Source organism: Rousettus aegyptiacus, unplaced genomic scaffold (genome assembly GCF_014176215.1).
Source record: "Rousettus aegyptiacus isolate mRouAeg1 unplaced genomic scaffold, mRouAeg1.p scaffold_m13_p_10, whole genome shotgun sequence".
Classification (NCBI taxonomy): Eukaryota; Metazoa; Chordata; class Mammalia; order Chiroptera; family Pteropodidae; genus Rousettus; species Rousettus aegyptiacus.
In genome coordinates, this window is record NW_023416285.1 from 82,626,505 (window position 1) to 82,644,411 (window position 17,907).

Below are 17,907 nucleotides of genomic sequence, written 5' to 3' on the forward strand. Positions count from 1 at the left end.
TGGTAGTAACGGCAAGTAGAAAAATTGTTAACACTCATACATTATGGACAGAAATGTAAAAATGGTGCAGCCACTTCTGAAAACAGTCTGGTAGTTTTTCAAAAGGTTAAAGATATAATCCAGCAATTCTATTCATAAGTATGTTCCATTCGTAAGAAAAAACACACATGATCAAGCAAAAATATGGACATGAACATTCATAGCAGCATTATTAATAACAGCCAAAAAGTGGAAATAAACCAGAGGTTCATCAAATGATGAATAAATTTTTTAAAACTATAGTCTGGCCATACAATCGAATGTCATTCAGTGGTAAACAGAAATGAGGAACTGATAGTACATGCTATAAAATAGATGTACCATAAAAACTTCATGCTAAATAAAAGAAGGCAGTCACAAAAAGCTGTCACACATTGTGTGATTCTATTGATATGAAATATCAGAATATGCCACTCTAAAGAGACTAAGAGTACAGCAGTGGTTCCCTAGAGTTCATGAGAGGAGAAGGGGAACTGGAACACGGGGAAGGCAAAAGAGTACAATGACACTTTTTAGGGTGATGAAAATATTCTAAGATTGATTGTGATGACTATATAACTCTCTGAATAGAGTAAAAGCCACTGATTCATGCAATTTAAATGAGCAAAATACATGGCTTATTCATTATATCTCAGTAAATCTATTGCAAAAAAAATCAATTTGGTGCTACTGCTTTGGGTCATATAATGGTGTGCTTCTTGGCTTTAGATGACTAGCCAGGGTTTAAGATAGAGGTATGTCCACTTTATAGAAAAATGATATAAAAAAGGCTGTCTTTCTCACGGTTATCAAGTCTCTAAAATTGGAGAATAATCTATATTACACTGCTCAAATCATTGAGTGGTGTGTAGTTCCTCAAATTAAGTGATTTTGGGGTCCTAAAATGCAAATCAAAATCACTTCACACTTGTTAAAATGGCTATCATCAATGGGACAAATAATAACAAGAGTTGGAGTGGATGTAGGAAGAAAGGAACCCTCATATGCTGCTGTAGGGATGTAAATAGGGATGGAAAACAGTATGGCAGTTTCTCAAAAAATTAAGAATAGAATTACCACATCCCTCCTCTGGGTATTTACCCCTAATATCTGAAAAATATTATTCATAAAGATATATAGACCCTGGTGCTCATAGCAGCATTATTCACAATGGCCACGACATGGAAACAACTGAACTGTCCTTTGATAGATGACTGGATAAAGGAGATGTGGTACATATACACAGTGGAATATTATTCAGTCATAAGAAAAGATGAAATATTTCCATTTGTGACAAATGGATGGATCTTGAGATTATCATGCTAAGTGAAATAAGTCAGACAGAAAACATTGAGAACCATATGATTTCACTCATATATGGGATATTAAACTGAAAGCAACAAACATACAGGAAAAACAAACAGAGATTCATGAACGCAAGCAACAGTTGAATGGTTACCAGAAGGAAGTCGGGGAAGGGGAAGTAGATAATGTTAAAGGGGGTCAAATACATGGTGATGAAAGGAAACTTAACTTTGGGTGGTGAACACACAATGCAGTATCCATATGATGTATTATTGAACTGTACACTTCAAACCTATATCATTTTATAAAACAATGACCCCCTAATAAATTCAATAAAAAATTACCTTCTGTTTTAACTTAGTAATTGGAACATCCATTTCAGTGTGACTGGGTCTTAAATCTCCAGAGAAATGAAGCTCTCCCTTTTCATATTCATTTAATTTCCTTCCTGTAATTTTTAAGAGTTCCTTAAGTCTGCAGAAAAGTACAAAATGAGGAAACCAATTCATTAAGAGTAAGTATTTGATTCTTATTTAAGCTGATATTATGTTCTTGTATATAAAATATGCAAATCTATAAATTAGAATCCTCTTATTTGTTCCAATCAAATATTGTATGAAAACGTATTAACTACAGTATAGTCTTAGATAAACAATATGAAAAATAATTTTATAACATATGAAACAGATATTATAACTATATAGAGTTCTTATAAATGAGTTATAATTAATGTTTTCCAATATTAATATAAAACCTTAACATCTTTTTAAATCAGCTATACACCAGACATCAATATTCAAGGTGAAAAAGAAAAGCATAATTATACATGAATGTTTTGAAAAAACACAAAAATACCTTTTGGTACCCACTTCATGATAGTCTACAAGAAGAAAAGAAAGTATCAGTAAGAGATCATTCAAAATAGCAAGAGAAGTAGGAAAGAGAACTCTTTGAAATCTGACCAAAGGGCAAAAGGTAAAGGACAGGCCTTTGGAAGAAAGAAATAATCAGAGAGATAATGTGTAATATAGTCTCTTTAAGCCTGTAGGAAAGAGATGTTGATAGCACAATGTTAGCGAAATTAAAGGGATACAAAACAACATAGAGAAAGACAGTTAAATGAGAGAAAAAAACATTGGTGAGAATCAGAAAACAAACTTATTTTTTCAGCAGATAAACTGACAGGAAGCCATGTGGGGTGCTTCTCAGACATCGGGAAAGATTTCATTATTTTTTGTTCTAAGTCATAAAAACAGGATTACTCATCTTATTTTTCTTTTAGTCATACATACATTTTTGCATGTGGAATATATTTTAAAACTGAAAAAGGTAGAAAGAAAACTGGCCAAATCAAGATAATTGTTGATCTTGTTAAACCATGACACAGATCTGTTTTTAGACATTTGACTGTTGGAGTGTTGAAAGGAAAAACACTACTAAAAGAAGGAAAGATTACCAGAGAGGGCAAAGACGTCTCACAGAAATAAAAATTCAAGGTAGACAAAGAAGAATGCAGTTACAATATATGCAAAAAGAATTGTCTTTATTGTTTCAGGAATCATTAAAGAGTAGGTATACTATTTGGCATTCAAAAAGGTTTGTGCCGTGAGTTTCTAAAGAAATTTTTTAAAGAAGATAATTTTGTTTACTTATATAAATTAGAGATATGAAATAAAATTGTATTTAGGTTTTAATAAAGTAAAATGATAGCTAAATCTTAATTAATAGTTAAAATGATCTGAAATAATAAAATCTTACCTGGTAATCTCTTTTTCTAATTCATCATTTTTCCTCTTTTCTTCATCCAAACGATATTCCAGAGATTGTTTTAGTAGCTCCTTTTCATTCTCAGACTGTGAAAAACATTTTTAAACAAAATGAATTTTAAACATCTAGAGACTTACCCTTCTTTCTTTAAAATATTATTCCTCATAAATTCATAAAATATGTGTAGAGAGGGTTATAAAATTCAGTTTGTAAACCTGATGGCAATAAGGACAGATTTTAAAAACAATGACTTTTCTTAAAACGGTTCACATTGATTCTACATGATCATCAATTTTTTTCTGGAATTTTGAATTGCCAAAATTTGTTAAAAAACAGATGTTTTTCTATGGAAAATGCTGTTAAAATCTTTTATAAAGAGTGCTTATATTTAGCTTTTAGTTTCTAATGATGCCCTGCAAATATTTTCATTAGTAATTCAAGATATTCCAGGTTTTATTAAATCACATCTTACTGAGATAATCTTTAAAAAGTTCCCATGCAGTTCTCATTACATAATGAGAATAATCCGACTTTAGGATGAGATTCCAATTTCTCCTTTTCTATTAAAGTCTCCTCTATGTTATATAAATACATAACTTTTCCTTGACTCTTGTAGCTTTTTCTATCATCCTGTTTCTCCTCTTCCATTGGACTCTAACATTCTATCATACATGGTCTCATCCACATATTCATATTTCACCACTTATTCTCCTCTTTTACATAAGAGTCTGACTTTCAAGCCTATAACTGCACTAAAATTTTTTTGAGGATTCTTTTTTTCTTTAGTCCTTATCCTGCTTTACTTCTGAGGAGCAACTGACAGCCCTTCCCCCATACTTCCTGCTCCTCTAACCCCAAGTCATTTCTGAGCAACAGCAGCCCTGATGTTCAGTCCTGGACACCAGATTCCTTAAACTACATGTCAGCCTTGGCCCCCTCAATGAGGTCATCTGTCCTTTTCTTTCTTCTAATTCCTCGCAGATAATATCCTTAACCAAGTGTTTGGTTAAGGATATTATCTGTGATTAGCTAATATTGTACATTTTATGTTGATTCTTATTGGTGTTGCTTTGGGAGTAGTGTTATCTTCTGATCTTGGAGGTCCCTTCCCTCTCAGGACATTGACCAGCATACTTCGCCCTGTTTTTCTCTTAGAATGCAGAAACTTTTCACAAGTATCAGACTATCCATTATTAGCTTTTTTATTAAATCATTTTCTATTCCACAGAGACTTGACATGACCTATCCAAGTCTTCCTCTCAAGATCCATTCAGGTGCACTCTCAACTTGTTTGAAGGCTGAGTCAGGTAGAGCTCTCTCTTCCCAATCCAGATTTCCCACCTCAACATTGTGTGGATCAAATATATTAACCCAGGTAGGATCTAGCCTGCAGATTCATGAGATTAGAACCTTCTAGAGATGTTAGACTATTGACTGAGTTTGTTGAAATCTGCTTGTTATTAAACCTTTTATTCACAGAGTAAGTAGACCGTACAGTGACCAATAATTCCACATTGTAATCGTAATTCATTTCTACAGACGTCTACAAAAAAAAAATCACTCAATATTTTTGTATAAGCTCAATTAGTACTGGGTTTGCTTACAAAATTTTCAAGTTTTGATACCTTAATAGATTTATGTCTAAAGCTTTAAAGTGACAATTCCAGGCACTCTCATTCAAGGAAGACTCTTTATCAATATATTGTCATGTCACTTGTATGAAAAGTATGCTAATACAATGTGTCCAATATATATGAAGTTGAAAAAAGCTATAATTTTAAGTATTTCTTTGACCACAGGGAGGGTGATCAACACAATCTTGCATTTTCCTTGATAAGTATATCTGTGTAATGAAATCGCATGGACCCAGCTACAGTGACAGAAGGAAGCCAGTTGATAGGTGTGTCTACCTCACAGCTCCAGTGTGGGGAGCACAATGCACTCTTCTGATCTTAAATCATAGGTTGTCTCTCCCACGAGGGCAGGAGTGACGGGAATTCTGTCCTGCTTAGTAGTTAACGTGGCTTTCTCTTTATGCCAACTCCTATCAATCTTTTCTGAGATTGAATTGTGAAACCTTTGAAAGGCTGATTAACTCAAGTGAATGGAAAAAATCATTAGTTTCTAAACTTGCAATGCTAGGAGCACAATGTTACTATGTAAGGCCATAATTGAGCAGCCATTTCTACATCTTCATTGGCATCTCTCTCTTTTATAAAAATCTAACAAAGAGAAAAATACATTCCTTCAGGAAAGGGCTTGCATAATGACCTAGTATGCATTCATGATGAAAAGAACAAAGAACAAATTAGAACACTAAAAGGAATTGATTTTCGAAATCTCACTGAAGGGTTTAGATTATAAGAGAAATTCAGAATGCCAGATCAAATCAATGATCAAATGTCTTGACTCAGATATTTGGAGTCCCACATTTATAATGGTATTATGAAAAATAGCCAAAAGCATGAAAAACCAAAATGAATGCTATACAAAATGTGGTATATATCAAATATTACTTTCAGACTGTGATAATACTTTTTATTAAAATATTACTATAAAAATTATTAATCTTTTGAATTCACAGCTCCCTCTATAAAAAGAAGTTACCTGACTACTAGCAAGTATGGTCAATATGAGTACAATACATACTTTTGTCAACGAAACTTTTCATGTTCTCCAAATATTCTTATATACTACTACAAAAGAGATAAAAATCCCTTTGCAGTATGACAGAAATTGAGACATTGACTTACCAAATTTGTACTTAACAGGTGTCTCTGAAGCTGTTCAATTCTGCTGGCTTGCTTTTTGATTGTGTCTTTTAACTCAGCACATTCAATTTCAAGCCTAAAACATGTATTAAAATAATTATTCTCACACAGTCTTGAAACATATCACATAATTTCTGCACAGACATCTGAAGATGCCATTGCCAAAAATCTTAAAATTTCAAAAGTAGATGATTTGGCAATTGTGTAATTTTTATAGTTGCGTTTTCTAAGTAATGTGCAAGATTGTAGAGATAATGTACATAAATTATGCATTAAAATATCTCAAAGCTGAAATTTTTATCCACTTTCACATATGTATTTATTATCATTGCTGATCTAACTCTCATACTGCTCATCTGCTTTATAAATACTTTTTATTGTTTGTGCTGCTTTCAATTTTTAACCAATGTCACCCCAATCAGTTTTTTTTATAAATCCCTAAGGAGAAAATAAATACAAATAATACTTTTGCGTTTGATCTTGCATCTTCTCTGCACATTTTATGGCTTTTACATGTTCATCGCTTGCTTCTTGCACCTAAAATTTAAAAAAAAAGACCTTGAACCACTGATAATCCCATACAACATACCTGTATGTGTAACTAAAATTTTGTTGAAACAAAGCCAAACTCTTTCATCTGCGTTTCGTTTATGGCTACTTTGTGTCATAACAGCAGAGATGAGGTGTGACAAGAGACACCATATGGCCCATAGAGCCTAAAATATTTACTCTGTTGGCCCTTTACAGAAAAGTTTACTAACCTTTTTCCTAGCACCAAAACAAAAACGTTATTCATATTTTCAAATTATATTTTATCAGATAAATATGCAGATTTATATATTGGTCAACTAGAGAAAAATAGCAAGTTACCTTATGATAAATATTTACATTTTTGTATGCCAAGCACCATATCAACTATCATTTCAAATAGTCACACATGTGGATGACCATGGCCATTCCAGTGATTATGAAAGTTAATAGGAGGCTTTTGGTGACAACCAGATACTTCATTGAATAGTTTGAGAGCCAGTACCTACACAGAAGCTGGAATCCCTGGGTTTGAATCCCAGGTCCACTAGTTATTATCAGTGTGACCTTGAGCAAAGTACTTTCAAAGCACTTTCTTCTGTCTCCCTTCATCAGTAAAATGGAAATAATAATGGGATTTACCTCACTGGGATGTTGGGAAGTTTAAATCAGGGAATATATGTAAAGTGCTTAGAAGAGTATGTGCAGCATAGCAAGCTCTCAGTGTCTTCAATTAGTATCATTATTATTGCTAATAAAGTTATGTTCTAATAAAGTTACATATTTTATGCAGATGGCATGCCAATGGAAGTGGTTTCTTATGCAAGTTGCACTCTAATCATTCTTCATACCACTGAAAATAGAAGCAAATGGGGAGCATGAAGCCCAGAATATACCATGGTCCTTCAAAAAACTTTCACCAATTCTACTAGCCAACAGTACTTTTTGCTGCTTGTAATGATTTATAATGTACTTCCTCTCTGTGCTACTCAGTGAGCAATGATTGTGGACTACAAGGCAAAGAGTATCTCCTGCACTGAGTATGTAACTTACAGGACCAGGAGAGGCAGGGTAAAGCCACTGATGCAAAAATAATGGACGCTATGGCTAAATAAACGTTCCAGAATCAATTCCTTCCCAGAAACTATTCACATTGGGGTGTGTTAGCAAGTTTTCTGATGAGTAGATTCTGGCAATGTGGCATGACATACCAGAAAAGCCATCACCAGAGTTTTACATAGGGAAAGTGCTATAAATCTATAAATCCCAATTCTAGCTGCAGAGTGAAGGAAGGCTGATTTTGACTTTTTTTTTTTTACATTGAGGGGGAAAAACAAGTATTCAATTAAATAATTTCCTATTTCAAATTAAAATACATTTAGAATAAAAGCTTCGTTATATTAGTGTCTCCAAGTAGAAAGTATTAGTGTGGTATAAAATAATGAATTTTATCCTAACAACTGTTCAGATAAAGTATTTTCAATTGATACAAGGACAAGTAACAACATATCAAATGGTGTTTCCCCTTAAATAAATTTAAACTTAGAAAGACATGATTACCTTACATGAAAAAAAAAAATTATAACAATGTAAAAGTAAGGGCTAAATTGTTCTGCACAGGCTATATGAAGAGAATGATCTCAATCAGAGCTAGAACGGTCAGAGAAAGCTTCACGGAGAAGGAGAGAGCGGGATCTGAGTCTGAGTTGACACAGGATTAGGCAAGAGAAATAAAAACTGAAAGACAGAAAGAATAGCATGAGTAAAGGCTGAGAGATGGCGAAACCAGCCTAAGTCGCTCAGAGGACAAAATCCAATGGCAGAAAAATGAAAACATATGTTTACAGAATAATTTGTAAACTAATGTTTGTAGGAGAATTTTTAACAGCACAAAAGTGTAAACAGCAGGAAATTCCATCAACTGATGAACAGGTAAGTGGTTTAGCCACACAATGAAGTGTTGTTCAGCAATAAAAAGAAAGAAAATATTAATATGTGCTATAACACTGTTGAACCTTGTGGGCATGATGTTAAATGAGAGAACCCAGTGAAAAAAGGACCACATGTTGTGTGATTCCATTAATATGAAATATTCAGAACAGGCAAATATATAGAGACGGTGAGGAGAATGGTGGTTGATTGGGGCTGGAGAGGTGGGAAGCTTGGAGTAACAGCTAAGAGATGTGGGGGTGCTTTTTGGAGTGATGAAAACATACTATAACTGATGGTGGTAATATTTTCCCAATTCTATGAAGATATTAAGCTATACTGAATTCTACATTTTAAATGGGTGTACTCTATGATATGTGAATTATATCCCAATAAAGTTGTTTTTTAAATCCAATAGTGGATCTATACAATTTTCTTAATTCTCTCTTGTATGAGTATTATGATCTGAATATTTCCATGCTTTTATAACATTTCTAAAATGGAAAGAAAATGAGAGAAATCTCTACTTCAACTGATTTGTATAATGACATTTCTATACAAGTTACCTGAAATCTATGAATTATATATATAGATTATATATCCGTGTACAGTGCTAAGATAAAAAAATAAGATAGCTTTCTATAATGTTCCACTAACCATATATTTTGATTTTAAAGTATGCCCTCTTCACAATAAGGGAGATTTTACTAAAACATACATGGTTTAGTAGAAAAAAGTCTCTCAGCCCTAATGATAAATGTTTTATAATTCTCAATTTGCTCAAGGATAAATATTAATAACAAACATGTCATAAAAAATGACAGCATTAAAGTTTTAAAATCAGCGCATTACAAAGATAATAAAATTATAGAAATTAATCAAAAGGGACATTCAAAATAAAGCTGCTCATAAAAATTAGTATCCTAAACACTTTAAATTATGTGACCAAGTATAGATTAACTGATGGCATGTTAAATTTCATACATACTTGACTTCTGATTGGATCTAATTTTGTCTTCACATCGTGTGTCTCATCTCCTAAATTCGTATGATAACGTGCTGTAACCTCCAGCGACACCTCTGATATAGATTGTTTACTGAGGGTGTCAGCCAATTCTTGTTGGAGTTGTCTCACGACCACCTAGTAGCATATTTCAGTTACCATTTTACAAAACGCATTATTCTTAAATTGTGTTAAGAAAGATAACTCTAATATATGTATTTGGAAGAGTTATCTATTCTTACCATAAACTGTAACTTGAAGAAGATCGCCACATACATCAATTGACCTTTTATCCTCAGATGGACACGTTGCTATTTACTTAATTTAGTTAAAGACACAAAAGGTAGTATCCTCTTTTCTAATCAGTATGAGGTTACTTAGACAGAGAATTAAGCCCCACTATCCATTCTCCCTGATGAATCTGCAAACATTTACAATCTACTGAAGTCTCAAGAAGATAAAGGAACTTCGGTCAGACCACACTGTGAAATGTTATTCCTCTTTTTTTTTTTTTTTTTAATCAGAAGCTTGAATTAATTTCAGAGTTCCTCACATATTGAGTACTCTACTCAAATCCATCCGATATATTCCCACATCTCAGAATAATAGCGAAGTCATTCCAAAGGCCTTCACGGCCCAAGGTCACCAGGGCTTGCCCTTCTCCATGCAGCACATGAATCCTGCCACTCCTCTCGAGGCGAAAAATCCAGATCCAATGCAAAATTAGCAAATCACAGCGGGCTGCAATTCTTTGTATATTAGACAAACTTATGTCCAAATCATAGACTACAGCACGTAAAATGAGAATTATGGGGAAATTATTTATAAAAATAGTCAATGAAAATGCGAAATCACAGTGGAAAGATTAAATCTACTTAGTACTGCTAAAACACATCGCATCTTTCCCAAAATGTGATTAATGAAAAGTAGCTGCCTTTAGAGTGTTCAGGGATCCTAAGAATACACTATGTAAGACCGAAACGTTTCCAAATTTCATGCAAATTGCCATGAATAAAAATGAAACTATACCAACAGTAAAATATAAGAAGCTACTGAAAGGAAGGTACTTAGAGACAAAACATCTACAGATCAGTTCATCTGTGAAATCTGGAATTAACTGTCAAAGAAGTCCACTCACCTGAACCTGAATTTCATAATACTCATTCCCAGTGTGAGAATTTCCATTTATCTACTTCATAATGGCATTGGAATATGGTGACGGGAAGATTTAAATTATGATTGTAGCATTGTAAGACTAAACTATTGAGTTCAGTCTATATCTACCACCAATTTGAACCTAAAATTTCATTAAAAACACGATATGTTCCTCAAACAAAAGCTATCTCAGGTTAATTTTTAGTTGTTGGATTTACGCCTTTAAAGTGATAGAGCAAATGCATTGCTAGTCTGTATGCTTGAAATATGTAACTAGGTTCACTGTTTAGCCATAATCAAACATTACTTTGAGATTTCGTTAAGAAATGTGAAAAATATTTATCTTTCTGGATACTTACTTCTCTTTCTTCTTTATCCAATTCATACCGACGCATTCTTTCTTTTAAATGACTACATTCATTGATTAACTTCTGAATTTTTTCTTGCAGTTTTTCCCTTTCAGCCTTAAGTCTTTTTTTCGCATCCTGAAACTGTTCTCGCATATTAATGAGTGCCTTTTCTTGACCAGCAACTTTGAGGTGAGCATCATTCAGTTGCTGTTGAAGCAATGCATTTTCACTTTGTAGCTGAGATAACCTCTCCTCTAAGGATTTTTGCTTTTCGGTGCATTCATTCACTTTATCTTGTTCGTGTTGATACTTATATTCAATTTCCTTCTTTTGACACTGAGTCTGGCTTAGGTCTGTTTGTACACATTCTAAAACCAAAGTCTTTTCTCTGAGAGCAACTCTTGTCTGATGAAGTTCAGTTTCTAGGCTGTTCAATTTACTTTCAGCTTTACACAGTTGCTGAGAAAGCATCTCATTGTTCCCCTTCAGGTTAGACAGATCAAAATTCATTTTGACTCGTAAACAAAGCCATTCGTCTCCTTCTCTCTGGAAAGAAAGTTTTAGGTTTTCTTCTGATGTCTGACCTTGCTCATGATCATGCGCAGCAGTAGCCAGTTTAGAACGGTAGGATTTGATTTCCGTTTCCAGTCTTTCTTTCTTTTGTTTCTCATCCTTCAGTTGAGATTTCAGCATTGTATTCTCAGCTGTCAGAATGTTAAGCTGTGCAGTATATTGAAATATTATTCTTCTTAATGTTTTTTCATTCAGTCTTATTGTGTTTTGAAGACCATCATTCTTGTCTTTTACAGTGGCGATATCCTCCAAGTGTTTTTTTTCCATTTCCTGCTTCTGATTTTTTACTGTGTCTATTTCCAGTCTCAGCATGGCAATTTCATCTCGCAACATGTGGTTTTCATGCAACAGACCTTCTTCTTTTTCATGACTCTCAGAAACCTAAGTGAAATTCAATGAAATGACATATTGTCATATCGTCTGAAATTAAAGTAGGACCTATATGAAAAGATCTACAAGAAAACACTGGCCTTAAGTAATACAGTAGACCAGATGGAGTTACATGATTTTTAAGAGTATTTCACCCAAAAGCAGCAGATAATAATACCTTCTTTTCAAGTGCTCATGGAACATTTCCCAAGACACATCACTCACGTTAGGCCTCAAACAAGTCTCTATAAACTTTAGAAGACTGAATTCAAATCAAGCATCCTTTTTGACAACAATAGTATGAAATTAGAAATCATTACAAGAAAAAAAACTGAGAAATACACAAAGACATGAAGGCTAAATAATATGTTACTAAATAATGAATGGGTTAACATTGAGATCAAAAAAGAAATTTAACGATTCCTGGAGACCAAGGGAAGTGAAATCACAGCGACACAAAATTTATGGGACACGGCATAAGCAGAACTAACAGGGAATGTTAATAGCAATACTGGCCTACCTCAAAAAAAAAAATTTTTAATAAACCATCTAAACTTACACTTTGAAGAACTAAAAAACCACCACCAAAGCCCAGTGTGTATAAACAATGAGATAAGAAAGATTAGAATGGAAATATACACATTAGAGTCTAAAACAAACCACAAAAGATCAATGAAACCAAGAGCCACTTCTTTGAAAAGATAAACAAAATTGATAAAGCTTCAACCAGAGAGGGAGGAAGGTCAACTTGGTGGGCTACTTAAAAGTGGGGTATGCTACCTCTCAGGACTGCATTAAAATTCCAACCAAATTATAAAATAAGCAACATGGGCAACCACTTGAAGTCTAGGTGATCACAACATACACATCTGAGGATATAAAGAAAAAGTCACATTGAGACTGGTAGAAAAGGTGGAGATATGAAAGAGGCTCGCACCAGGAGGGAGAGTGAGGCTATGGAAGCCCCGCCCCTGAAAGAGACAGGGACTCCCTAGCACAGAGTTCCAGACCCAGGCATAGGAGTTCACACAAAATATGACTATAGAAATAGGTGGAAATTTTGGCTGTCTGGGTGACAGAAATGGAACCTGGAAATGAAATGTCCCCCTTAATTAAGGGCTTGCTCACAGACTCGTTTGTCGACAACAGGCAACCTGGTGCCATAGGAGGGCGGGAAGCTCAAGAGGCACAAGAGATGCGAGAAAAGAGTGAGTTGCTTGGTGCTGAGGCAAGGGCTGGAGGGACGACCTCCACTGCTCCTTGGTCTGGCCACCCTCCGGGGCAGTCTGCAGGTGAGCATCACATCGCCTGTGTTGAACGCTCCCCCCACACAACCAATTCGGAATCTGCATTGGCCCGGTGAGATCAGCCCACCCCACCTGCTGTGTCCCTGAGACCATGCTCTACCCAACCCACAAATTAAATGTGGTAAGTACGATGGGGCAGCCAGGCCCACCCTGTACTTTCCTTGGGCTTCAAAACTGAGAGCAAATGAATTCCATAATACTTATTCCCAGTGTGAGCATTTCCATTTATCTACTTCATAATGGCATTGGAATATGGTGACGGGAAGATTTAAATTATGATTTTAGCATTGTAAGACTAAAGTATTGAGTTCAGTCTATATCTACCACCAATTTGAACCTAAAATTTCATTAAAAACACGATATGTTCCTCAAACAAAAGCTATCTCAGGTTAATTTTTAGTTCTTGGATGTATGCTTTTAAACTGATAGAGCAAATGCATTTCTAGTCTGTATGCTTGAAAATACAGAACTAGGTTCACTGTGTAGCCATAATCAAACATTACTTTGAGATTTCTTTAAGAAATGTGAAAAATATTTATCTTTCTGGATACTTACTTCTCTTTCTTCTTTATCCAATTCATACCGACGCATTCTTTCTTTTAAATGACTACATTCATTGATTAACTTCTGAATTTTTTCTTGCAGTTTTTCCCTTTCAGCCTTAAGTCTTTTTTTCGCATCCTGAAACTGTTCTCGCATATTAATGAGTGCCTTTTCTTGACCAGCAACTTTGAGGTGAGCATCATTCAGTTGCTGTTGAAGCAATGCATTTTCACTTTGTAGCTGAGATAACCTCTCCTCTAAGGATTTTTGCTTTTCGGTGCATTCATTCACTTTATCTTGTTCGTGTTGATACTTATATTCAATTTCCTTCTTTTGACACTGAGTCTGGCTTAGGTCTGTTTGTACACATTCTAAAACCAAAGTCTTTTCTCTGAGAGCAACTCTTGTCTGATGAAGTTCAGTTTCTAGGCTGTTCAATTTACTTTCAGCTTTACACAGTTGCTGAGAAAGCATCTCATTGTTCCCCTTCAGGTTAGACAGATCAAAATTCATTTTGTCTCGTAAACAATGCCATTCGTCTCCTTCTCTCTGGAAAGAAAGTTTTAGGTTTTCTTCTGATGTCTGACCTTGCTCATGATCATGCGCAGCAGTAGCCAGTTTAGAACGGTAGGATTTGATTTCCGTTTCCAGTCTTTCTTTGTTTTGTTTCTCATTCTTCAGTTGAGATTTCAGCATTGTATTCTCAGCTGTCAGAATGTTAAGCTGTGCAGTATATTGAAATATTTTTCTTGTTAATGTTTTTTCATTCGGTCTCATTGTGTTTTGAAGACTATCATTCTTGTCTTTTACAGTGGCGATATCCTCCAAGTGTTTTTTTTTCCATTTCCTGCTTCTGATTTTTTACTGTGTCTATTTCCAGTCTCAGCATGGCAATTTCATCTCGCAACATGTGGTTTTCATGCAACAGACCTTCTTCTTTTTCATGACTCTCAGAAACCTAAGTGAAATTCAATGAAATGACATATTGTCATATCGTCTGAAATTAAAGTAGGACCTATATGAAAAAATCTACAAGGAAACACTGGCCTTAAGTAATACAGTAGACCAGATGGAGTTACATGATTTTTAAGAGTATTTCACCCAAAAGCAGCAGATAATAATACCTTCTTTTCAAGTGCTCATGGAACATTTCCCAAGACACATCACTCACGTTAGGCCTCAAACAAGTCTCTATACTTTAGAAGACTGAATTCATATCAAGCATCCTTTTTGACAACAATAGTATGAAATTAGAAATCATTACAAAAAAAAAAACTGAGAAATACACAAAGATATGAAGGCTAAATAATATGTTACTAAATAATGAATGGGTTAACATTGAGATCATAAAAGAAATTTAACGATTCCTGGAGACCAAGGGAAGTGAAATCACAGCGACACAAAATTTATGGGACACGGCATAAGCAGAACTAACAGGGAATGTTAATAGCAATACTGGCCTACCTCAAAAAAAAAATTTTTTAATAAACCATCTAAACTTACACTTTGAAGAACTAAAAAACCACCACCAAAGCCCAGTGTGTATAAACAATGAGATAAGAAAGATTAGAATGGAAATATACACATTAGAGTCTAAAACAAACCACAAAAGATCAATGAAACCAAGAGCCACTTCTTTGAAAAGATAAACAAAATTGATAAAGCTTCAACCAGAGAGGGAGGAAGGTCAACTTGGTGGGCTACTTAAAAGTGGGGTATGCTACCTCTCAGGGCTGCATTAAAATTCCAACCAAATTATAAAATAAGCAACATGGGCAACCACTTGAAGTCTAGGTGATCACAACATACACATCTGAGGATATAAAGAAAAAGTCACATTGAGACTGGTAGAAAAGGTGGAGATATGAAAGAGGCTCGCACCAGGAGGGAGAGTGAGGCTATGGAAGCCCCGCCCCTGAAAGAGACAGGGACTCCCTAGCACAGAGTTCCAGACCCAGGCATAGGAGTTCACACAAAATATGACTATAGAAATAGGTGGAAATTTTGGCTGTCTGGGTGACAGAAATGGAACCTGGAAATGAAATGTCCCCCTTAATTAAGGGCTTGCTCACAGACTCGTTTGTCGACAACAGGCAACCTGGTGCCATAGGAGGGCGGGAAGCTCAAGAGGCACAAGAGATGCGAGAAAAGAGTGAGTTGCTTGGTGCTGAGGCAAGGGCTGGAGGGACGACCTCCACTGCTCCTTGGTCTGGCCACCCTCCGGGGCAGTCTGCAGGTGAGCATCACATCGCCTGTGTTGAACGCTCCCCCCACACAACCAATTCGGAATCTGCATTGGCCCGGTGAGATCAGCCCACCCCACCTGCTGTGTCCCTGAGACCATGCTCTACCCAACCCACAAATTAAATGTGGTAAGTACGATGGGGCAGCCAGGCCCACCCTGTACTTTCCTTGGGCTTCAAAACTGAGAGCAAATGAATTCCATAATACTTATTTCCAGTATGAGCATTTCTATTTATCTGCTTCATAATGGGATTGGAATATGGTGACGGGAAGATTTAAATTATGATTTTAGCATTGTAAGACTAAAGTATTGAGTTCAGTCTATATCTACCACCAATTTGAACCTAAAATTTCATTAAAAACACGATATGTTCCTCAAACAAAAGCTATCTCAGGTTAATTTTTAGTTCTTGGATGTATGCTTTTAAACTGATAGAGCAAATGCATTTCTAGTCTGTATGCTTGAAAATACAGAACTAGGTCCACTGTGTAGCCATAATCAAACATTACTTTGAGATTTCTTTAAGAAATGTGAAAAATATTTATCTTTCTGGATACTTACTTCTCTTTCTTCTTTATCCAATTCATACCGATGCATTCTTTCTTTTAAATGACTACATTCATTGATTAACTTCTGATTTTTTTCTTGCAGTTTTTCCCTTTCAGCCTTAAGTCTTTTTTTCGCATCCTGAAACTGTTCTCGCATATTAATGAGTGCCTTTTCTTGACCAGCAACTTTGTGGTGAGCATCATCCAGTTGCTGTCGAAGCAGCGCATTTTCACTTTGTAGCTGAGATAACCTCTCCTCTAGGGATTTCTGTGTTCCGGTGCATTTATTCACTTTATCTTTGTCGTGCTGAAACTTATATTCAATTTTCTTCTTTTGACACTGTGCCCGGCTTAGGTCTGTTTGTACACATTCTAAAACCAAAGTCCTTTCTCTGAGAGCATCTCTTGTCTGATGAAGCTCAGTTTCTAGGCTGTTCAATTTACTTTCAGCTTTACACAGTTGCTGAGAAAGAATCTCATTGTTCCCCTTCAGGTTAGACAGATCAAAATTCATTTTGTCTCGTAAATGAAACAATGCCATTCGTCTCCTTCTCTCTGGAAAGAAAGTTTTAGGTTTTCTTCTGATGTCTGACCTTGCTCATGATCATGCGCAGCAGTAGCCAGTTTAGAACGGTAGGATTTGATTTCCGTTTCCAGTCTTTCTTTGTTTTGTTTCTCATTCTTCAGTTGAGATTTCAGCATTGTATTCTCAGCTGTCAGAATGTTAAACTGTGCAGTATATTGAAATATTTTTCTTGTTAATGTTTTTTCATTCGGTCTCATTGTGTTTTGAAGACTATCATTCTTGTCTTTTACAGTGGCGATATCCTCCAAGTGTTTTTTTTCCATTTCCTGCTTCTGATTTTTTACTGTGTCTATTTCCAGTCTCAGCATGGCAATTTCATCTCGCAACATGTGGTTTTCATGCAACAGACCTTCTTCTTTTTCATGACTCTCAGAAACCTAAGTGAAATTCAATGAAATGACATATTGTCATATCGTCTGAAATTAAAGTAGGACCTATATGAAAAAATCTACAAGGAAACACTGGCCTTAAGTAATACAGTAGACCAGATGGAGTTACATGATTTTTAAGAGTATTTCACCCAAAAGCAGCAGATAATAATACCTTCTTTTCAAGTGCTCATGGAACATTTCCCAAGACACATCACTCACGTTAGGCCTCAAACAAGTCTCTATACTTTAGAAGACTGAATTCATATCAAGCATCCTTTTTGACAACAATAGTATGAAATTAGAAATCATTACAAAAAAAAAAAACTGAGAAATACACAAAGATATGAAGGCTAAATAATATGTTACTAAATAATGAATGGGTTAACATTGAGATCATAAAAGAAATTTAACGAACCCTGGAGACCAAGGGAAGTGAAATCACAGCGACACAAAATTTATGGGACACGGCATAAGCAGAACTAACAGGGAATGTTAATAGCAATACTGGCCTACCTCAAAAAAAAAAATTTTTAATAAAC

At 35.1% G+C, this 17,907-nt stretch overlaps 1 protein-coding gene across 2 annotated transcripts; it reads right to left on the minus strand.

The window, feature by feature from the left end:
- Positions 1 to 1,649: 1,649 nt before the first annotated feature.
- On the minus strand, positions 1,650 to 16,604 carry LOC118608691 (ankyrin repeat domain-containing protein 26-like). Of its 2 annotated transcripts, XM_036228085.1 has the most exons (7): positions 16,425 to 16,604; positions 13,631 to 14,576; positions 10,836 to 11,780; positions 6,328 to 6,398; positions 5,844 to 5,937; positions 3,082 to 3,176; positions 1,650 to 1,797 (listed from the first exon to the last, which is right to left on the minus strand). In XM_036228085.1, the coding sequence occupies exons 2-7, from the start codon at positions 14,393 to 14,395 to the stop codon at positions 1,653 to 1,655; spliced, it is 2,115 nt and encodes a 704-aa protein (XP_036083978.1). In that variant the 5' UTR covers positions 14,396 to 14,576; positions 16,425 to 16,604; the 3' UTR covers positions 1,650 to 1,652. The 2 variants fall into 2 exon arrangements, with proteins under 2 accessions (XP_036083978.1, XP_036083979.1); XM_036228086.1 differs by lacking the exons at positions 1,650 to 1,797; positions 3,082 to 3,176; positions 6,328 to 6,398 and having other exon boundaries at positions 5,917 to 5,937.
- Positions 16,605 to 17,907: the final 1,303 nt, after the last annotated feature.